Below are 24,331 nucleotides of genomic sequence, written 5' to 3' on the forward strand. Positions count from 1 at the left end.
AGTGGGGCATGGTCTACATTCTGCGGCGTGACGGAAGTGGGGCAAGCCAGCCGCTTCATTCATCATGTCCATCATGCCAGAGTCTCTCCTGATGCCTGGTCTGCTCGCCCCTGATTGGACGCTGGCTTCTTACGCGTCTTCTCATTGGCCCATGCAGGGGGCACGAGGACAGATCCACCCTTCGTCACGGCGAGCGACCCGCCTACAGATGAAACGCTTGCTCCCTGATTGGACAGAGGCTCCCAGGTGGTGGGTGGAGCTTAGCAGGTGGGCAGAAATGGGGAGCAGACCCAGTGTGGGTGAGTGAGAGGGGGGAGGATCCTCACACTCCTCCTGCGTGTTGTACATGTACAGACAGACAACGCTTTATAGTTCTTGCTGGAAATATATGCATTATGCTGTATTTTGGAAGCTTTTGGCTTTCCAGCAGTTGTGAAACTACAAGTCCCAGCATACCCTGCAATGCAGAAGGTGGCACTGCTGGGACTTGTAGTTCCACACCTGTAAAGCCACTGGTTTACTAAACCTGTTGTATATACTATTATAATATATATGTAAATAAATAATGTGTGTGTATATATATATATATATATATATATATATATACTGATGCTATATGTTTAATTTAAATATGTAATCTGTTGTATATACAATGTTAGCAAATGACTATCAATATTGTGTCTTCTGTATACTTTGTAGGGAGGCTGGCACACACTGCTCATCATAGCCAGGGAGACAGGTCACAGGAGTGATCTGTCCCTTGCAGCACTTTTATCATAGGTTTTGGCCATCAGGAGTGTTTAAATAAACCAATATATAAGGGAGAGAGCGATCAGGTGAGTGATGGATGACAGAGAGGAGGGGAGAGAGATGCTGTAATGCTAGAGGAGGAGAATGAAGTTGTGGGCCGGGTAATTGAGCAAGGGAATGCAGGATCAGGGAGTGGAATGGGGGAGAGGGTGTGGAAAGCACAGCTATTGTAGTGAGGGAAATACCAACCTCTTCTTCTAGATCCGCCTATATCACATATACACAGAGCTTCTAGCATCCAGGGGACACACAGACCCTGCAAAGAGACTCATCTTCAGATAACCTGATTTATAGACCGCACAAGACACCCCAGTGAGTAACCGACCCAGATATGTCAGTGTATGGAGGGGGTGGAGTGAATTATTGAACAGATACATGTCTGTTTTTATGTTTTGAGAGAGTTCTTTGCAAATATGGATCAGGCCATTTTATATCTGAGATAATAAGACATAGATAATCACTGTACAGACCAGAAAACCAGCTTGCTGGCCTAAATAACGCATTCTCCACAATCTTTGCAGCCTTTAACACTGTGTACTTCACCCTGAGAGGGAAAGTGTGTGCAGAAAACCACAGATCATTCAAAACTATGCATGTTTTCCATGAGTATGCAACACGTGTGGAACTAAGACACTACTGTATGTTACAGAAGACTACAGTATTTGCAATACCTTCATCATGTATTGTTGTAGCCTTTGACATTATTTCTTTTCTGTGGAAGAATAATACTTGAAAAAAAATCCAAGTACAAAGAAAGTGATTCTCTGTTACTTTGTATTTGTGTTCATGATGAATCCTAAAAGTGTGGGGTTGACTAAAATGGGGAAGTATGGTGAAAAGTAGACATTATTAGGAAGCCAAGAGACAGTGATGCTCTGTCAGAAAAAGTTATATACTGCAGGTGCCTAAAAGGGTCTACAACATCACTATGGGAGATATTATCATGCTTTTATTTATATAGCACAAATGGTACTAACCACTACGGTGGCGTAGTGGTTAGCACTTCTGCCTTACAGCACTGGGGTCATGAGTTCAATTCCTAACCATGGCTTTATCTGTGAGGAGTTTGTATGTTCTCCCTGTGTTTGCGTGGGTTTTCTCCCACACTCCAAAATCATACTGGTAGGTTAATTGGCTGCTAACAAATTGACCCTAGTCTGTCCTGTCTGTCCATCCGTCCTGAGTGTGTGTTAGGGAATTTAAACTGTAAGCCCCAATAGGGCAGGGACTGATGTGAGTGAGGTCTCTGTACTGCGCTGCGGAATTAGTGGCACTATATAAATAAATCATGATTATGATATTACACAACATTTTATAGTACTAAAGGGTTCATCTGCAAAGCTTTTCGAAGAACTTGACTTACAGCCGTGGCAGGTAGGCAAGAGATTGCATAGTGATTATATTAGAAATAGGGGGTTATGTAACAAGACTTGCTTAAATCAGTGTCTACACACTGTGAGCAGGCAATCTGCAATGTTGGGTCTGTCAGTGAACGGGTCACACAGCTGTGCTCCAGCACTGAATGGGTTAACATCAATATGTACCTGGGAGTGGGAGAGGTTGAAGCCATTTGCTGTATCATGCTGACACGGTCTTACCTGCTGTGTGTTTGTGCTTCAGCTTTTGTCAGCCTGCAGCAGTATGTATGTACCTTGGCACTGCTGCTGCCCCTACATACAGTACAGAGAGCACACCCAACCGGTCCTGCCACAGCATGTCTGATCTGCTGGCAACACTGACTGCTTAACCCTTCATATGGACCCAGTGCTAAGCAGTGTAATAGCTACAGGTCACCAGAGGTGAAAGTGTCACCTGGTCGTCTTATTGTCTGTCGCTATCTCTGTGCTTCAACACTACATATTAAATTGTATATATTTATAGGCAGTTTACCACACTGGGGGGGGGGTGACCATCTTTTTATTAATGCATTAATTAGCCCATGTCAGATTTATGTCTACTTTGGGGATGTGAGCAATTATTGCCAATCAAAAAGAAGGTGAAACCTGCATCATATTATTGCATAAGTCTCTTAATCAATAATCCTTGTGTATGTTTTACTCTGAGTGCCTGCATCATCATCACCATTTATTTATATAGCGCCACTAATTCCACAGCGCTTTACAGAGAACTCATTCACATCAGTCCCTGCCCCATTGGAGCTTACAGTCTAAATCCCTAACACACACAGACTAGGGTCAATTTATTAGCATCCAATTAACCTACCAGTATATTTGGAGTGTGGGAGGAACCCGGAGCACCCAGAGGAAACCCACGCAAACACGGGGAGAACATACAAACTCCTAACAGATAAGGCCATGGTTGGGAATTGAACCCATGACCCCAGTGTTGTGAGGCAGAAGTGCTAACCACTGAGCCACAGTGCTGCCCTATCTGCTGAGAACCACTCTAAATGTTTGATAACATGTTCCTGTCACCAGTTATACTTTATACACTCTCCCCACTTGGAAAGACTGCCAAACTCTCTCGTATCTCCTGTTTATTGTGAATTTAAACACGAAGGTACATTTATAAAAGGGTTTCGTCTGGCACCATAATTACCAATCATCATGGGACATTTTTGTTCCTCTGCTCTGTCCCCTTTAAACAAGTGTTTAAATTCTGATGCCCTAGGTGTGCAAAAACATACCTGCAATTGCACATTACAGACACGTTACGGAACTAAGGAAAAGTCAAAGCACTGCAGCCTAGCGTAAAAAAGAGATGCTTCAAATCCTGAAGGTAATTTTTGCCCGAGCAAAGAAATTTGCAATCTTGTAATGTTTATATGTGTAAAGGTCCCATTGCAATAAATGCAATACCTATTTATAGTGTGTGTATATAAATATATATTTGTGTGTTCATATGGTATCCAGTGGTAACCCCTTCTCTCCCCCTCCAGAGAACAAGATGAGTGCCTCCCAGGAGCAGGTGCACCTGAGCAGGTCGGAGGTGTGTGGTATAATGAGGGAGGAACTGTACAGTGAAGAGGATTTTCAGCAATCGCAGACACACATGTTCATTGTTGTTGGTGCATCGGTAAGTCCATTATCACGTCCACTGCAGAGTTATGTCTTGTAAACTATATTAAAATATACATAGTTTTGATTATATTTAGTCTGATGTTCTAATGCACCATCTGTTTATTATGCTGCTGTCTGTGTATATGGTTTCTTTTCTTGTGTTTTTTTTTTTTTTTTTTTTAATAGTTACAGGCTTAAGTTGACAACACAAACTGGGCATGATTGGCGGGCAGGATGAAAAAGCATTTTGCTAAGGGTGATGTGTTTCCTGTCCTCCAATCACCACACACTCTGACCAGTGCAATTCTCTGTTCACAGGATTTAATGCTCAGCTGAATCAAAATCGCAGGTTAATTACATCCTGATTGGACTGAGTGATTGTTTTGGGCTCATATAACCAGTGATTTCAATTAAATTAACTCTGTGGGTACCTGTCTGCTACACATGAGGGGAGATTCAGTTCACCGGGATGTGTCTCCGGATTAATCCGCTCAATGTTCATGCTGAAATCTCCGTCCCATAGAAGTGCGCAGAAAAATGAGCAGAGATTTCTTACAATAATATGGCAATGTGCATAACTGAATGTGGAGGCAATTTTCATCTGCACCTCGCGCTGCATTGAATCTCCCTCATAGTGTAGGCAGCCATGTTATAGCTCTGGTTACTAGTGAATAGGCTGCGTTCTTTTGAATTTTGTATTGAACTTTAAATCTCCTCCTATATATAATTAGATACAGAGAAATGCAGACTAACACATTACTAGAAAGCAAATTAGATAAGGAGGCTGATTATGATGGAACATTTGATTTGATTTTTTTAAAATAATACACTCAAACCATATATTTGTGATGTTTCTTTAATAACCTGGTACAGATCTGCTCTAACTTATAGCAACCAATCCAATAATAACTTTGATTAGTGCTTGATAGATAAATGAAAGCAAACATGTTATTGGTCGCTTTGGGATTTTGTCCCTTCTTTTTCTCTCATGGTAATGCATTCGTTAAAGTGAAGTTAGCCATTTTGTGGATTGAGCTAATGTTAATTGCACATGAGCCCTCAACGTTAGTACTAATTTTCCGTGAACTGACAGGCTCCATCCTCCATTTATAAATTAGTTGGGGCCCACGTAATGGCCGCCCACACTTTGTGTCGGAGATGTGTTTGCTTTTTAAAACTTAGGTAAAAAATTATCTGGGTACGTAACTTTCAGTCTCTCTAGTTAACTTTGCTAGAGGTGTATAATATATTAATAGAGGCCTGTGTGTTTAGTCAGGGCCTGGACACCGGGATTTTTTTTTGGGGTTAAGCTCTGAAAACACCAGAAAAAAACAGCATTCAAACAACACATTATAGTACATGTGCTTTTAATTTGTTTTGCTCTGTGCTTTTTCATAAGCAGCTTATCCTATTACTAGGTTTTGCTGTTGTTTTTAATTTGATTTTGAATGGGGGGGTAAAAATAAAACAACTGTAAAAAAACAAACACAAAATGGCTTGTTAATCGTGGCAGACTAAAAGTGGATATTTCAGCCTATTCTAATTAGTTTTGAACAGCGAATTGGTGAAGTAATCCTTGGAATTGCAATATATAATCATGGGGCAATATCCATGTGAAAAGAGAGGGGAAGTTATAATCGTCCTTATGCTCTAACTCTGTAAATTGCTATGAAAGTGATCAATTTATGAAGAAATTGTACTCTGTGTATGCATAAGTCACTTACAGACGTGAGGTATAATCAGTATATATTACATAGTGGTGGGTAAAGGACAGAGCATAGAATTCTTCTGTAATGGTAGTTTACTTACACATCCTAATCACTAACGTCTCGTGTTGGAAGGACACTCGCAAAAATATGGCAGCATGTACTGAGCACCTAAACAGGGCTTTTCTGACTTCTAAGCTAAGTGAGGATCGTCCGGCTCTTGCCGAACTACTAATCCCAAGATGCTCAGCGTAACAGTGACCACCAAGAAACATGGGAGATCTAGTTCAGTGGCTGATGCCATGGGAAATATAACCCTGAATAAATAACCTAAGCAATATGCTAATTGTTCAACGCGAAAGATTTGCTCCATTTTAAGAAAAAGTGCCCTAGGGGTGGAAAACTGGGGTAAAATATTAAAAAGTGCACAAATGAAGAGACAAAATATTTTTAATGTGCAGTTTGGTAATTCCTAAAGAGCTATAATACAGTTATTGCTATTGTAAATTATGATACAAAACGCACTAAAAGCAATTAAGAGATAATTGTTTGAATGCCAAAATATTCAGACCCTAAATCTCTCAGCAAGCTCATGAAAACTGATTCACTCAATGTCTTGTCCAATCAGTGTAAAAAATAATAATAATAATAATATATATATTTGTGTGTGTCTTGAAAATTGGGACTGCTGGCAGGTATGCTAATGGGAACACAAAATCTGCCTGCATTGGGAGTCACCTGTCACTACTCTGTACTGTTGGGGGACCCTGATCTTTCCACTACCTGACTTGCTGCTAACCTCTATCCCCCTCCTCACATAATGTCCTGCATTATGCTGCCCTGCCCTCACTAACAATCGCCAGTAGAGCTGTCACTGCCTCCCTGTAGATCAGCGGACAGGGGGCGTGGTCACACCCTCAGAGGACTGCCTAATGCTGTAAAGCGCTTGTCTGCCCATTACATACCTCCATTCAGGGGATGGCTAGCAAATTTCAGCCCGGGGTGCAAGGCTCAACTCAGCACCTATTTTAAAGGTAAAAAAAATGCAGGTGACCCAGCCCAAGGTATCACACTATGGAAACAGCCCGGGAGGCAGATGCCCCCCTGCCTCCATTCCCTCAATGTTCCCACCTGCGGGATTGAAGCCTAAAATCGTCCTAAACACCCATTCTCTTTTCTTGTTATTTCACATTATTCGTTGTGTTCCTGACCTTTATCTTTACCTCCTTTCTTATTTTATCTCCTAACAGGGAATTAGCCACTCCACTTTTCTATCTCCCCCCATTGTTATTCTTGTTCCTCTCTTCTTCTTTTCTTTTATCTTTTTATTACTCCATCTCTTAAAAACCTCCTAGTGAGTCACTGTGGCTAATTTTGTAATACCCCTGCATTGGGATGTTGCGTTACTACGCTGGTCTATTCCTTATATTTCTGCTTGGTTCCCTACAATGTTGGTTGTATTTTGTTTCATGACCTTGCAAAAACAAATAAATTAATTACAGGTTGCAACAACTAGAAACATTTTAGATTCGTTGGGTTTTGTAGAACTTGCAAGAAAATGAGGCAGATTCGTCATTGGACCTCCCTGATTGCATGATCACTACATTTGTGCACAGCGATGCTTAAGAGTTGTGTCACTTTGTGTGTGCACATTAGAGGAACACAATAGAGGAAGACAATTCCTTGCTTAATTTCCATGTAGCAACATAGTGGGCAACTGTGCAACCTCTCTTCTCTGATGATCCACACACAACATCCTGCCGTTCCCACATACAGTGTGAGCACATCGCCTATGAGAGGCAGGGTATATAACTCTATAGAATAGATGTGTTTGAGACGCAAATGCAGAAAGCTGCAAAGGACCAATGCGATATATTTTATTTTATTAGTAATATTTGGCGGTAGCTGCATTGTAACACTTCTCTGGCAATTCTTCTTATCCTATGGGGGGATTCAATTGACCGCGTCACTCGTGAAAGTAATGCGGCCTGCGCACTATTACCGTTAGTGCGGTCATTTTAAGGCAGGGTTCTCCCTGTGACTCTCACAGCTGCGAGCAAAAATCAGCGTTGAAATTACCGTACTAACGGTAATAGTGTGAGAGCCGCGTTACTTTTGCGAGTAACGCGGTCAATTGACTTCTCCTCATATATGTCTTTCCCCATACTGCTCTGAGAAATGTGATTTTGCTAAGCTGACGCCATCTTGTTACCTTATAGCCATTATGTTCTCTTATAGCTTAAAGACAGATTAGATACAGCTAGTTTGTAGGAGTTATTCATTACTTGCAAGGAACTATGCTCATGACCTTGAATATGGCAGCACAGGAGATAAGCCAACTCCCCCCTGGGGAGTATTCCTGTGTGAAAATGTAGCAAGATCTGTGTAAAGGGAGCATGAGTGGTTAAAACCTTTTGGGGCGTAGTTTTCTGTAATACGTGATTTTTGCTATATAGATATGGACTTGTAACTAATAAAGCAGAGCTAATTGTACATGCAAAACATGCAGTGTAGTTAATTCTCTCCAGCTGATGAGCTCATAACTGATAAATTGACACTTACAGGTGAACAATCTGATTTAGATTCAACATGCTCTTTGCTGTGGATATCATTTTAAGCATATTATCTTACTCCTTGAGTATGAAGAGTACCCCACATGCATATAAACTCTGTCCTCATATAAAATTTTCTTTTGCAAAGAGGAGTCAGGGGAAGGGGGGGGGGGGGTACAGAGACCTTGCTATTTAAACACCCTACATTTCTGGTTGTATTTTGGACACCTGCGTACGTCCACCTCTTTCTTTCATGCATAAGATTTTAGACTAAAAAAGCTACGTGTGCGTTTTAACTTTATTTTATAAAGAAATAAATTCACCTCTGGTAGGAGCCCCTGCCGTGATCAGTTTAATAGTCAATAGCATTATGCCGACATCCTTGGCGTAGGTTCTGTTATAGAGTCTTTTGCAGGATTAACAAGCTATAAAGCAAACGCTTTTCAATTTAACCCAACGTATACAGAAAAGGGTTTATATCTGGGAATTGCGGGTAATAATGTGTCAGGCTTTTGTTTGTCTTCTGCAATTGAGGTTCACAATTAAAACTCTACAGTCGCTGTATATTGTTCAACGGTAATTCATACAGAAGGGAGCCCAATGCTAGCCCCAAATTATACATTAAATACAAAAACCCTCTCCAGCTTTCCATTATGTGTAGGCTATTGTATAGAGAAACCAGTACTTTCGGCACAGAACACTCCTCCTACATACACAACTGGAAATGCTGTGTTCTGGTGATTCAGCCAGTTTTTCAGTCAATACATTTCCTAGTTTTTGTCAGAATTACTCAGCAGATTGTCCTGACTAACCTATTACAGTGTGGGTACCAGGCTTGTCTGAGACCTATAGCCATCCTTCTGTATACATCTCCTTGACACTGGCACTGCAGCTTCATTATATATATAAATATATAATGTGTGTGTGTGTGTATATATATATATATATATATGTTAACCCGTGCATGATACTCATGCATTCTAGTCAAATCAAGCTACTTAAGGTGTTAAAAAGGTTCTTGTCATGCATTTGGGCCCTAGCCCAGGCCTCCTCAGGGGAAGAGCGTTACTTCCCGACGCAAGAGCTCTTTTTTAACGTGGTTTTGTCCACATGTCACCACCTCATCATTCTTCTCCATCACCTCATCCTTCATTTTCATCGCCACATCTATCCAGATGTCTATCCAGACTCAGGGATCTCTCTCAGCGGTCATGAGTATCACACTCCTATCGCTCTGTCACCCCCGGCAACCACCAACCATTCCCCACTGTCACCCCCGGCAACCACCAACCACTCTCCACTGTCACCCCCGGCAACCACCAACCACTCTCCACTGTCACCCCCGGCAACCACCAACCACTCTCCACTGTCACCCCCGGCAACCACCAACCACTCTCCACTGTCACCCCCGGCAACCACCAACCACTCTCCACTGTCACCCCCGGCAACCACCAACCACTCTCCACTGTCACCCCCGGCAACCACCAACCACTCTCCACTGTCACCCCCGGCAACCACCAACCACTCTCCACTGTCACCCCCGGCAACCACCAACCACTCCCCACTGTCACCCCCGGCAACCACCAACCACTCCCCACTGTCACCCCCGGCAACCACCAACCACTCCCAACTGTCACTTCTCCTTCAAGAAATATATATATATATTTTTTTAAAATCTTTATAAACACTTTTAACAATTAACAAATTAAATTAACAAATTAAAAACATCTTAGTATACCAAATTTCAGCCCTTTCTGAGTTTTTTCCCCCACACACACTAAGAATTTAGTAGGTCAGTGTATAACTCCGCCCAGCAGGTGGCGCTGCAGCTTGGTTTTATTTTTTACACACACACACACAGACTAACACACGCCACTAAGCATTTATATTATAGATATATATATATATATATATATATATATATATATATATATATATATATATGTGTGTGTGTATATATTATATATTTTTTTTACTCCATTCCTAATTACACCTTTCCCATTATTGTGGATCAGGACTAGTATGGACTTCATAGCGTACGGTAAATGTATCAAGCTGAGAGTTTTCCAGCGGGTTTGAAAAACCAATCAGATTCTAGCTATCATTTATTGGGTACATTCTACAAAATAGTAGCTAGAATCTGATTGGTTGCTATAGGCAACATCTCCACTTTTCAAACCCGCGGGAAAAACTCTCAGCTTGATACATTTACCCCCCCATGTATCCCCATGGACAAACCTTTTTATTGATGTTTGTAAAATTAAACTTTGAAGTGCTTAAGCTGCTTGTAAATTGAATGATCAGAGTATAGATGGATTCATCATAGAGCAATCTTGTATGGTGACCCCATGGCTGTTTAAATGGTTCTACCTCAAACTTTCCAGGTGCTATTAACATATATTTGAACAAAAATGCATGCATTACGTAATAAGATTAGCTTGCACAGGACTTATAATTAGATTTTAGAAAAATAAGCAACATGTATTAAAGACTTATGTTGTCTTTCTGTCGCAGAGATTTGGAAGACAAGCAAAATAGATAAAACAACAGTAAACTGAAAAATCTGTGTGAAAGAGAAGTCTTTCAAAAGTGTAACAAACACATTATTGTATCTTTTCTAAAAGAGAAAATAAATCCATTGTTGCTTTTAACTGTGTTCAGTTTAACTCTTATGTAATAAACCCTCATATTACTATCCTGGTCATGGGGTTGCTGGAGTTCAGTTGGCAGCATGAAAACCAGACCATGGGGTATATTTACTAAACTGCGGGTTTGAAAAAGTGGAGATGTTGCCTATAGCAACCAATCAGATTCTAGCTGTCATTTTGTAGAATGTGCTAAATAAATGACAGCTAGAATCTGATTGGTTGCTATAGGCAACATCCCTACTTTTTCAAACCCGCAGTTTAGTAAATTTAGCCCCTTGTTGCTTCTTATGGAATGTCCACATCAAAATAATACAGGTGACAAGATGCAGGAAGAAGTAAGGAATGAGATGGGCAATAAGTGCAGCCTGTGGCGCAAATGCTGTTTAGTGAAGTAACCCACCGATTTGTATGCGACTGCACCGGGTATTATGGGAAAGTGTATGTATCAGACGGCCTAGATAGCACTGACTGTGGAGCTGCGATACTGCGCATCTTCTGGTAGATGGAGCTGGGTGGATTGTGGGAGTTCCTTGTTGATTATGGCCGACTAGCACTGGTTTTATTTTTGTCCAAATGCGTTTTGTGGGACAAAATAGTTAAATGAGAATGACAGTGGTGAGAGCACCTTTATTATTATTATTATTATTATTATTATTATTATTATTGCCATTTATTTATATAGCGCCACTAATTCTGCAGCGCTGTACAGAGAACTCACTGACATCAGTCCCTGCCCCATTGGAGCTTACAGTCTAAATTCCCTAACACAGAAAGACAGAGACTAGGGTCAATTTGTTAGCAGCCAATTAACCAGTATGTTTTTGGAGTGTGGGAGGAAACCAGAGCACCCGGAGGAAACCCACACAAACACGGGGAGAACATACAAACTCCACACAGATAAGGCAATTGAACTCATGACCCCAGTGCTGTAAGGCAGAAGTGCTAACCACTTAGCCACCGTGCTGCCCAATGTGGGCGGTCTGTGAATAGTGTGGAGCTGCAGAGCATTGCTCTCCACATAGTGCTCTCACCGCTCAGCGATGGGGCCTTGACCATTTTTAATGGGAGGCTGTTTTTTACTTACCAGGCACACTTTATATGGGACAGTGCATTTAGAGCATATCTGGCAACTTTTCAAAGTCTCCGGGAGATCCCGAGGGGGATGTAGGAGTGCGGGGTCGTGGCTCGGCGAAACGCGTCCTGATGAGCAGCACGGTGGCGTAGTGGTTAGCGCTTCTGCCTTTCAGCACTGGGGTCATGAGTTCGATTCCTGACCATGGCCTTATCTGTGTGGAGTTTGTATGTTCTCCCCGTGTTTGCGTGGGTTTCCTCCGGGTGCTCCGGTTTCCTCCCACACTCTAAAAACATAGTAGGTTAATTGGCTGCTATCAAATTGACCCTAGTCTGTGTCTGTCTGTCTGTCTGTCTGTGTGTTAGGGAATTTAGACTGTAAGCTCCAATGGGGCAGGGACTGATGTGAGTTCTCTGTACAGCGCTGCGGAATTAGTGGCGCTATATAAATAATTGGTAATAATAGTAGGCAGGGCTTTAGAAGTGACATTTATATCCTTACAACCATGGACATTTCCAGCTAGAACTGCAATTCTACAATAGCAGAAGCAGAGGAATTCTTACAGGGCTTTTCCCAAAAGAGAATATGGGCATATATGTGATTGGCACATGTATAGGTACTGTGCTGTGGCAGGCAGGTTTCCTGAATAATACAAAACTACATCAGAATTGACATGCGAATCTTGGTTACAGAAGGGAAAATGTACTACGCCCCTTACAAAATCTATTGTTGTTTTTATCAAGATCTCTAGAAATTGGCTGACACCGGAAGCTGCGCCGGACTCTATGGTAACAATGCCTAGAGCAATGTGACAGCGGCGGCACCTAAACCCCATTGCTTCAGCTGCTGATATCTAACCTGTTGGCGTATGTTCTGGCGAGTGATCCCCCAACGCTGTGTCCTCAGATGACCAGGAAATAACTGTGTTTGACCCCCCGCTACGTCGTTGTATTTGCTCTCGGATGTATTTCATTTTTTACATGCAGTTTAAAATGAGATTGAGAGATGACTAACGTTTGTGTAATCTGAATGCATGTTTGTGCACATTCAGGTTATATAGATTTTATTCTTCTGTTTAACCACTAACCTTGGTCATACAGAATGTATATTAATGTGTTGTACAGAGCGGGGTAGCTGGCTGTGCATGGAAGAGCTGATGATATTGGTAAAGAGATCAGTCTCCTGTAGTCATTTATTTTCTGTTTATTCTACAGGGAGATTTGGCCAAAAAGAAGATCTATCCAACCTTATGGTAAGTATAAGATGCACATTCATGCAGCTGTTCTAGACAGGCCATACACATAGAGCTCTGGGAGATGTTGTAAGTTCCCCATCTCGGCCTGAGCCTTTGGCTTACACTAAAACACGTGGTCACATGGTTGATTTATAGAGAGGGGGTCTGATATATACAATCATGCACCCTTATATACTGCACTCACAATGGCTTTCTATTTTATTAAAAATTACTGTATTAACGACGTTGGCAAGATTTGAATCGGCCATACACAAACAATTAAAAAATAAAAAATGGTATTTTTTTTTTTTTATTATTATTATACTTTAAAGGTTTTTGTGTATGTGTGACATTTAGGGGGGTATTCAATTGACCGGAATTTTTTTTTTTTTTTTGTTCCCCCCCCCCCCCCCCCCCCGTGTTTTCCAGCGTTTAAAGAAAAAAAAAATCACACTCTGGTTTTTAACTGCTATAGTGACCATTTTTGGTTAACGCAGCATAAAAACTAATGCAATTCAATTGACAAAGAGGGAACGCTGCCCCTGCGCGTTAATCATTGTGTTTGCAAGGTTTTAGGGGAGTGAAGGGGAGTGTTTAACGCAGTCATTTATAGCACAAAAAAAAGGATTGGCATACATTTGCGTACATAAATTGCATTACAATTTTTGATAATATCAATAAATTTATGATATCTACATTACAGTACTTTCTTTAGCATATTTTTTTTTTATTAAACTATATTTTTCTATAGATCATCTATACCATGTTGAAACACATTAGTACATACATATTTGTACCAACAACATACATAAATATTAGTTATTTAATTAGTGTGATTTTTATTTTTTCATAAGAAAATCAACTTTAACATGTTGGGCATTACTGATAAACATAGTTTATCTTTTTTTTTCCTTCTTACATGATCTCAAATAGTTTTCTTAGGTTTTTTTATTATTATCACACCCCAAAGAGGTGCGAGATAAAATAGCATATTTTCCTGTTTAACGCGCCGCGTTTAGAAACAATTGAATAGCTTTTAACGCGGCTGCCTCTCGCACACCCTATACTTTCAATAGACCTTCTTCTGGAGCGTGAGAGGACCGTTTCATGAAAAAAAATGGAGCATTAAAAATGGAATTGAATCGCGGGTAAAGTTAACCCGCTCAAAAATGCTAAAAAACAGCGTTAAAATGACAACACGGTCTTAAAAAAAAATTTGCGGTCATTTGAATACCCCCTTTTAGACCAAAAAAGTCAATGTCGTTTCCCGCTCAGTATCAAAGGATTTGTCGTATGTTGCAGGCCTGTAGGGTTTCTCATAGAGACTATAGGATTTGACAGGTAAACATACATTGAGCTCTATATCCCTACTATCTGCACTACCATATAGGTTTTCCAGCCTGTGTCTCTCTCCTTCCCCCTAGTATTTCATTCTACTACAATATAAAGTCCGGCTACGTACAGTTTGCTGTGGGGAGTTGACAGCGGCAAGACGAGGCTGAGGCTTCCATGCACGAGTCCTACACGAGGCAGTTAAAATATGGGTGTATAAATACTGTGATTGAACCCTGTCTTATTATGTTGCAGGTGGCTGTATAATGACGGGCTCCTCCCTGAAGATACCTATATAGTGGGTTTCGCACGTTCAAAACTGACGGTGCAGGACATCCGAAAGCAAAGCGAGCCGTACTTCAAGGTAATACAGCGCAGGGGGAGGCCCTAAGCACAACACCTGCCATTGTTCTGTTACTTATGTCAATGCGGACCATTACCTGTGTGCATGCTTTAATTTAATTTGCTGCTTGTTTAGAATGCCTAAGACAGTGTTGGCTAACCTATGACACTCCAGATGTTTGTGAAACTACAAGTTCCAGCATGCTTTGCCAATATATAGCAGCTTATTGCTGGAAGGGTATGCTGGGACTTGTAGTTTCACAACACCTGGAGTATCACAGGTTAGCCAACACTGGCCTAAGATGTAGCATATGTTGCAAAAAGTATGATTCATGCTACACTGCCACCTTGTGGTAGACCTAAGTCACTCAATGTTTTAGAATGTTAGCCACACAGCTAATTCCCTATGTGCTTCAGGTTACAGCCAATGATGCCAGGAACCTGGATGCATTCTTTAAGAGGAACTCATATGTATCTGGACAATACGCCGATGAAGCTTCCTTCAAAGCTCTTGATCAGCACCTGCAGTCACTGCCCAATGGGGCAAAAGCCAACCGCCTCTTCTATTTAGCAGTGCCCCCCAGTGTGTACCATGACGTGACTCGGAACATCAGAATGACTTGTATGAACACAACGTAAGTGATTCTGTTTTCTTATCCTTTGTAAGTATTGTCTGTATTCCTTTTTACAGGGCACCAGGATTAAGAGGTGAAACTTTACAACTGTGTATAATAAACATTTCATGTCGGGAGTTCTGTTTTAGACAGATCATTGTCACTGCTTGTACTAGGGGATAACTGGTCCATTCTAAAGATAACAGATAAGACTTCATGATAACTCTTATGGCAACAATGACGTATATTCTGTTGCGTTATCATAACATGAGACATTCAACAGCATTGGTAGAAATATGAGCATGTATGTTGTAGTAGTGATGATCATTGTTATATTACCTTGTTTTGTCTTTTTCAACATTTGTTTACTTTTCCTATTCTGTTTTTCATTTATATTTTGTTTGTTTTGTTTTTTCTTGCCTTGCCCTACACTGGCTCCCCTTCCCCTACAGAATTCTTTTCAAACTCCTCACCACCACTTACAAGGCTCTCTCCCACTCTACTGCCCCTTATATCTCTAACCGCCTCTCCATTCACACTCCCGCCCGCTCCCTGCGCTCGGCCAATGACCGCCGCCTCTCCTCCACTCTGATCACCTCTTCCCTTTCCAGAATCCAGGACTTTTCCCGTGCAGCCCCCCTTCTCTGGAATGACCTCCCTCGCTCCATCCGCCTCTCTCCTACTCTGTGCTCCTTCAAACGTGCACTCAAAACTCACCTCTTTCTCAAAGCCTATCAACCATCCACTTAACCCCCATCTCCTCCACTCATTCTCCCCTCTCTCCCATTCCCTCAACTGGCTCCTCTTGTGCCTGGTCTGTTTTACCCTCCCTTAGGATGTAAGCTGGTATGAGCAGGGCCCTCTTCCCTCCTGTCTCCTTACCCGTTCTTCTGCTCCGTGTCTATTACATCTGCCTGCCTGGAGTTTCTGAAGTATTGGTACTTTTTGTTTATTGTTCTGTACTGTTATACCCTGTATAGTCTACTGTTTGTACTGTGTACGGCGCTGCGGAAACCTTGTGGCGCCTAACAAATAAAAGATGATAATAATAATAATAATAATAATAATTTTTCTTTCTGGTCTTGCAGCGGTTGGAATCGGGTGATTGTGGAAAAGCCCTTTGGAAAGGACTTGGACAGTTCAAACAAGTTATCTGAGCACATCTCCTCACTCTACCAGGAGAGCCAAATCTATCGGATTGACCATTATTTGGGCAAAGAGATGGTGCAAAACCTCATGGTGCTCAGGTTAGACCGACATTCTGACATGTCTTTTGTATATCATCTTTATTTATGAAACAGAGAGACGGACCCCTGGGGGCCGTGGACACTCTCTCTTACTTTCTTTGTCTAAAACCAACCTGTGCCATTTTACCGTTTTCACACTTTCTCTAGATTTGGCAACCGGATATTTGGACCACTCTGGAACCGGGATCACATCGCCTCTGTTGTTTTGACATTTAAAGAACCGTTTGGCACACAAGGACGTGGAGGATACTTTGATGAGTTTGGAATTATCAGGTAGAAATATCGTCATTGTAACTTCTCTGTGAGTCCGTGTAGCTGTGGGCTTACCCTTTTTCTCTATTATCCAGAGACGTGATGCAGAATCACTTGCTACAAATGATGTGCTTAGTGGCCATGGAGAAGCCAGTGTCCACTAACTCGGATGATGTGCGGGATGAGAAGGTAATGTATTGTTTGTTTGTGTTATACGTAGCGCATTACATCACACCCCAGGTACCGTGGGGTGAAGAGTAAGGAGGGTGTAGTAGGGATGATTAATGGAAATACTAAATGATCACAGCAATTGGCACTGAACAGAAACTATAATGCGTAATTCTAGGCAGTAAGCTGTAACTATTATACAGCTGGGATAAGTCTAACTCATACTTGCCAACTCTCCCTGCATGTCAGGGAGTCTCCCTGAAATAGGGGTGGTCTCCCTCACTCCCTGAGGAGTCTGGCATTCTCCCTGATGCTGAGCCAGTACAAGACGTGGTTGGCTTCACCATCTGTGGCATGATGACACAGTTCAGAAATTGTGTCCTATGTCCATGTATTGATGCCTATGAAGGCGGCCATTTTCATGGAGACCAGGATTTAATCAAAGACTGACAGGTAAGACAACATGACTTCAGTAATGGAGACAGAAATGTAAAATACACTTCAGTCTCTAGAGATTCATTAGCTGCTTTTCTTTAACGCATAGTTGCCTACTCTCCCGGAATGTCCGGAAAACACACTAATTTCTGGGAGACCTCCTGGGAGAGCAGGGCAACCTCCCGGATCTCGTCCCCACAATAGATAAGTGGCGGGAACGGGGCTTAATGACGCAAATATTGTCATCCTAGCCCCACCCCCTGCTGTAATTGGCCAAAATTGTGACAATCGTTTAGGGGGCGGTGCCAAAATGATGTGATTCATCAAGCCCCGCCCCACACGCCCACCTCCCCCGGGGTCTCCCTGAAGCCAACGAGGAAAAGTTGGCAAGTATGGTCTTACATGGTAAATCCATTAATCCTGGCTTTAAATGAATATTAAACAGAATGCTACTATGATACTGTAGAACAGTGATGGGCAACCTGATACACCTCAAGGGCCACACCAGTGGCCACTGAAATCACTTAGACCCACTCATGACACGCCTGTCCCCTGATCTCACATCATTCAGAACCCCTTCCACATGCTCTCCCCTACTAATTAACAACTAATAACTGCTAACTAACTAACGGCCACTAATTCCCATTAATCTCTACTACACCATAAAGTGCACTTACCTCATCAGTCAGGATTCGGGTGTTTCCTGAAGAGGAATAAAGGAGATCACATCATGGTGCTGCTCTGAAATCTTCTATTATGCCCTGATCTGCACTCTTAATTCTTTCTGCGGTCACATGATACATGGAGCTGAGGCTTCCTCCAATCAGCTCTTCATTGCACACCGCTTGTCCTGTGGATCTAGACGTCTGCAAGAGCTGGGGGCTGCAGGAGAGGGTTCATAGGAGGCCGCTTGTTGCCCACCATTGCTGTAGAGGATCTACGTGAGGACGGGCTGCGGATTGAAGCTGCCTCCACTAAATAGGATATGGATATCTATAGTGAAGAAACTACAATTTTAGATTTCAGCATATACATGGGAAATAGTTTGCTCCTTAGAAAGTTCTTGTTATATCAATGAAGCCATGGAGATGATGACAAATGTTTGTGTTGGAGCTGCCATATTTTTGCATCTAATCTTGCACATGTCTAATTAATGCTTTACCTGTTAGAACGATGTCTTGGCTGCATTTTTATTCTGCCTTGGTCTCTTCCCAGGTGAAAGTACTGAAGTGTGTGCCCGCCGTGTCCCTCAGCAATATTGTTTTGGGTCAATATGTAGGGAACCCAGAGGGGCAAGGAGAGGCGCAAAAGGGCTATTTGGATGACCCCACAGTACCCAAAGGGTCCATCACCCCAACATTCGCCACTGCCGTCCTGTACGTGCAGAACGAGCGATGGGATGGTAAGGAGGTTGCACTAGTTCCTCTGTGTCTGATCGGTGACTGTACAGTGTCCTGGATGTTCTGCTTGCAAAACAGAAAATACCAAAAAATTGGGTGAAAGGGCTATTAAGAAGGTTCATGGGCTACATTACAAAACTGATCAGGAAAGACATCAAGGGGTTAATTTATCAAGCTTCGGGTTTGAAAGGGTGGAGATGTTGCCCATAGCAACCAATCAGATTCTAGTTATTTAGTACATTCTACAAAATGACAGCTAGAATCTGATTGGTTGCTATGGGCAACTCTTCGACCCTTTCAAACCTGCAGCTTGATAAATTTACCTCCATGAATATGTCCAGCTTTAGGAGAGAGAGGACAGAGATGATCTGATAAACATTCAGTTATATCCTAAGTAGTAATAGATCTCAGGGAGGGGCAGTGTTTTAAGAATAAGAGGATTACTATGATAAGGGGAAACACTTTGAAGTTGGAGGAAAACTGATAGGTAACGTAAGTAATAACTTCTTTACAGAAAGGGTGACCGATCCATGGGATCACTTTTATATCTCCTTCATAATGTGTCTTGGAGGTTACAGAGTTATTACAAGTTATTTTGTGGAACACATGCCCTATTTATAGGAGTAGATGTCCTCAAGCCTCTATATGTGAGAATAAGAAAAGATAAATGGTACCTGCTTACATAGAACTCTTAATTCTAATTTCAGTTGTCTTACATTTTGGGAAAAACTATAATCATGTGTGAGTGATACAACATGTCCTAAGATTTCTGTACGTTTCTTGTGCTTTCAATTTTTTAAAATGGTTCATGGTCAACCACTACAGTCGGCCCTGTCGCTAAACAGTATTTCCCGTGCCCCAGGTGTTCCGTTCATCATGCGCTGCGGGAAGGCTCTGAACGAGAGAAAGGCTGAGGTCAGGCTGCAATTCCGTGAAGTTCCGGGTGATATCTTCCAAGGACAGTGCAAGAGGAACGAGCTGGTGATACGAGTGCAGCCAGATGAAGCCGTCTATACTAAGATGATGACCAAGAAGCCGGGGATGTTCTTCAACCCCGAGGAGTCAGAGCTAGACCTAACCTATGGAAGCAGATACAAGGTAACCTGGCCCCTTCAACTTGTACAGAACAAATCATAGTAAATACAGAACAGGTATAATATCCATAGTGCTCCCATGGTTTGTGTAGAACAGATCACTCTAAATACAATGTACTTCGCAGTCCCAACAGGGGCAAACGCAGGATTTGTAGCGAGGGGTTTCCACACCACACCGCCAGTGGGTGTGACCAGCATGCATGGGGGCGTGGCTATAATTTTAGAAAGTGCTTGGCTGCTCTCCAACTATTCCTATCCCCATAATATACATGGGCTACTGTTAGGTGCACACAGTTCTCCCTTTTCAAGCAGAGCTGTGTGAAGCGGGAGCAGGGTCCAGCCACCTCAATTATACAGTGCCCCAGGCTTTTAGGGGGGTTTACAGGCACTAGGAAAGCACCCCCCCACCCCACCTCCCTCGGTTTGTCTATGCCCAACACCGGTATAGAATCATCGTAAACCAGACTTCCCCTTGTGAATGTTAACAAACCGCTTTACAAAGTAAAGTTGATCTTTTGGGCTTTCCTGTTATTTCCATAGGGAAAAGATCCATTATGCCAATATTATACATCACACTGTAAATGTTGTAGTTGATGGAATACAGGATGATTTGTAACCTGCAAATGTCGCCTCCATCGCCAAGAAGTCTATAAGGTTTATGATAACTCCTATGTATGTCACCCGACAGGATGTCAAGCTGCCAGACGCCTATGAGAGGCTGATTCTGGATGTGTTCTGTGGAAATCAGATGCACTTTGTACGCAGGTAAGTCCTGTGTATATGACACTTATAATGGAGAGGTGGCCAAGTACCTCTGACCTTGTCCATAACTGGTCTCTACTTCCTTATGGCAGTGATGAGCTGAAGGAGGCTTGGAGAATCTTCACTCCCATCCTGCACCAGCTGGAGAAGGAGAAGATCAAACCCCTGCCCTACAAATATGGGAGGTGAGCAAGAGAATTCCAACATGTTAATGTAAAGGAATATAGCTTCATAACGTTCCATAGGAGCTGGCAGAAACTCCTCTATATTATTACAGACAAAACCCGATGGACTTGGCCTTTAATAAAATTGCCAATTAATGGCAAAGCGCTGAGAATCGTTGGTTAGTCAGAACCGCCGCTTAGTAAATAAGCAGAGATTAAAGTAGAAATATAGAAGTGCTGGTATGGAACTTCCATTTTAAAATTAACGTTTCAAAGTGGAGTTTAGGGATTTTGATAGTGACATCATCAAACTGTGCCCCCCTTCATATCATATCACACTGTGCCCCCTCCTTTCTCTACTTACTTTCTATGACCTTTTTTTCTGTTCTTTTTTTCCTGTTCTTCTTTTCTTCCTGTTCTTCTTCTCTTCGGTGTCCTGGCAACTCACTGCGCCGCTCCTCACTGACAGTGTCGGGACGTAATGTCATCACACCTGACACTGTCAGTGTGATTGGAGGAAAAAGTCGCCACCACCCGCCGGATCCAGCATTAGTGGGGAAAGCAGACCTCTCTGGCATGGCGTTCCCCGTTCCCTGTCCCCCCCCCCCCCCCCCCTCCCTATTTCCTACCCCGCTTCCCGCCGGCCCTGGTTGTGAAGAAGTGGGGTGAAGAAATGCTGTTGTGTCATACCAGCACATACCGCCCCACTCTGAGCACTGCTCCTGAGTAGTATCTGGGAAATATAACATAAAAGTGGAGGGATCTGAAACAGTTGCCAAAAATGTCTTTGGCGAAACAGCTACATGCAAAATTATATCTTATTGTATCAAAAATCCTAGTGATTGTCCTTAATTTTTTATTCCTTAAATGTATATTTTTCTATGCTTTCTTTAGTGTTTAATAGTCACTCTGTTTAGTTCGTACAGATTGATTTCCTCCATTTTAATTTAAAGTCGCACAAAATGCAAAAAAAACCCACATAACCTGTACTCTATAAAAGGAACATATTACTGCGGAATTAATCAAACCACATCTATTTTTTGCTTTTCTTTACTCATTAAGAGATAACCGTATACTGTTCTAAAATATGGATTCTAAGCGCATCTAAAAAGTTAATTCAAAACTACAATCCCTCCTTCATCATAGTATTTACCCCCTTGTCGACCACTTACCTCTTTAATGCTGAAAACCTGTTGAATGATTGTTTGTTCTGGTTGTTCTGTTTGTCTCTATTTCAGCCGGGGTCCCCCGGAGGGAGATATGTTGATGCAGAGCGTTGGCTTCCGATATGAAGGAACCTATAAATGGGTGAATCCTAACAAACTGTGATCGGCTTCCCTGAAGATCTCTCCACCCGGAAGATTCTGCAATGTCACCCGACTCCCCAGCGTCCGATCAACAGCCACATCCGAAAACTTCGGGGACCAAAGCACAACCACATAAAATCTTACAGCATTTAGCGAAGTCGGCCGCCAGTTTACATTTCATCACCCCTTGTCCCTGTTATTTTCCGCCTGCTTCTCTTGAACTACAAGGTTCGTTCCTAGAGCTGGCCTGTATACCCTTGTAGATCAGATGGACTGTTTGTGGGCTCACTGATGAATTTAATCAGTGTGGCACAGGCTTTCTGTGGCAGTTTTTTTGTTTTTTTCTTTTGATATTTGTGAAATAGTAAATACTTTCATGCATATAGGTCAATACGTGTATTTTTTTTTATTTTATACCTATAATTCCTCAGTTCTTGGGCTTGCTGGGGCTTGTAGTTCCCTGACAGTATGAGAGTCTTTAGTGGCCTAACTCTTATTTTATACTATGGGGCAGTTTAGGGCCTTATCGGCGGCGCGTGTCATGTCTACCTGCATGGAGGTGTTTTTTATATAATACATATAGGGCTATAGGGAATCCACATCACTGAGTGGAAATTATATTTATAGCGTTTAGTGATCCTTACCAGGAGTGTTTTTTTGCCTTTTTGTCCCCAACCCACCTCCTAGCCTTCATTATTATGTATATTAATACCCAAATTCTGCTTCCTCCCAAAACATATAGATGGCCAATTGCCCTGGGGTTCACTTAGGGGCAGATTCAATTAAGAACGAAGTTCCCTAGGAGTCTCGCACGGCACCAGAGTGCGCACTGCACCCACAATTAGGTTCAGAAATCTTAACGCCTCTAAATGAGTGAAGATTGTAACCAGGAACATAACTTGGAGGAACCGTGAGTGAGATCCCTACCGTGATTTGCTCTTAATTCACTCTGCCGCTTGGTATTCAGCTGGGCGGCCGCTTATGTCCAAATTGGTCATATCGCATGTGTAGCCGAATTGAAAATGGATCCGATCAGTCTGTGTGTAGGCAGCTTGTAACACATACAGAGCCTGATTATCCAATAGGCTGCAGCCTAGGAAACCAGACTTTTGGGGGGGGTGGAACAAAATTTGGGGGTGTGGCAAAATTGTGAGCGATTTAGGCCCCGCCCCCTTTCTGACTTTTAAGGCTGCCGGCGGCTGCACAGTATGTGCAGGTCCGCTCGGCAGTAACAATGGGCTGCCTGGCTGCTCTGATTGTGTTTAAAACACAATCAGAGTAGCCGGGCAGCACATTGTAACTGCCGAGCGGACCTGCACATAGTGTGCAGCCACCGGCAGCAAGCCCCTGCTAGGGGGTGTTTGCCCCGATCGCCCCCCGTCCTGGATCCGCCACTGCGTGGAAGACAAGGGGATGCTAGGAACGGATTAGCCCAGGGCAGCCTGAACCGTTAATCAAGCCCTGAACACATACAAATTCTTGTTTGAAAAGAGTGATTGTTGTTTATGAAGATTGAAGATTAAGCCACAGCAAGCAATCAGACCTTTCATTGCCTATCTTGCTATACACAGATTAAAGCTAATTGCTGTTTGGTTGCCATTGTTTATATTTGCATTTGAATACAATGTTTATAAATAACTTGATTATTCTACCAACAGACAAAGCCACAATGATGATGTCAGGACACAGGAAGTATGTGTTCAGTTGCTATTATAATAGTTCTGCTTTTCACTCTCTATTAAACATGATGTGAAGGATGTAATTTACCATGTTGTATATCCCTCTCTCTACTTGAATTTCCACTCCATAGGACTTGTCTTGTTGGATCTAACCAACGGCTCATCAGCCGAAACAAAGCACCGTCTCTACCGTTCAGTTCAGTGTTCATCTTTGCATTATTATCAATTTTACATAGCAGACATCTGCTTAGCGCTTGGTACATGATCCCCCCGGCTCCGTGTAGTCTGTTCAGAGTATCCTCCATGAGGACAGCTAGCTGAGTGTTACAAATGGCCCATTACTTCTGTAAAATGATCCTCTTCTTGTAATACCTCATCCTGGAAGTGATCCAAACAAACCTCCTACTGGTGGTATATATTATACACAGCGGACTGTCCGGTGATCTTATGCCATCTGGTGGTGCGATGTTGGCGTGGGCAGCCGCCTGCACTT

General features: G+C 42.4%; 2 protein-coding genes across 4 annotated transcripts in view; both read left to right on the plus strand.

The window, feature by feature from the left end:
• Positions 1-49: 49 nt before the first annotated feature.
• Positions 50-23,925, plus strand: G6PD (glucose-6-phosphate dehydrogenase). Of its 3 annotated transcripts, none has more exons than XM_075185042.1 (13): positions 50-299; positions 3,710-3,846; positions 13,023-13,060; positions 14,630-14,738; positions 15,134-15,351; positions 16,419-16,577; positions 16,725-16,850; positions 16,925-17,018; positions 18,648-18,834; positions 19,695-19,930; positions 20,615-20,691; positions 20,781-20,873; positions 22,091-23,925. In XM_075185042.1, the coding sequence occupies exons 1-13, from the start codon at positions 65-67 to the stop codon at positions 22,179-22,181; spliced, it is 1,800 nt and encodes a 599-aa protein (XP_075041143.1). In that variant the 5' UTR covers positions 50-64; the 3' UTR covers positions 22,182-23,925. The 3 variants fall into 3 exon arrangements, with proteins under 3 accessions (XP_075041143.1, XP_075041145.1, XP_075041144.1); XM_075185044.1 differs by lacking the exon at positions 50-299 and adding an exon at positions 685-836; XM_075185043.1 differs by lacking the exon at positions 50-299 and adding an exon at positions 999-1,122.
• Positions 17,443-24,331, plus strand: part of PHYHD1 (phytanoyl-CoA dioxygenase domain containing 1) — a 276,211-nt gene continuing 269,322 nt past the window's right edge. Inside the window, exon 1 of the mRNA XM_075185070.1 lies at positions 17,443-17,822. The gene's annotated coding sequence lies outside the window, so the exon portion shown is untranslated. The remainder of the gene's footprint in view (positions 17,823-24,331) is intronic.

Source organism: Mixophyes fleayi, chromosome 9, assembly GCF_038048845.1.
Source record: "Mixophyes fleayi isolate aMixFle1 chromosome 9, aMixFle1.hap1, whole genome shotgun sequence".
NCBI lineage: Eukaryota > Metazoa > Chordata > Amphibia > Anura > Limnodynastidae > Mixophyes > Mixophyes fleayi.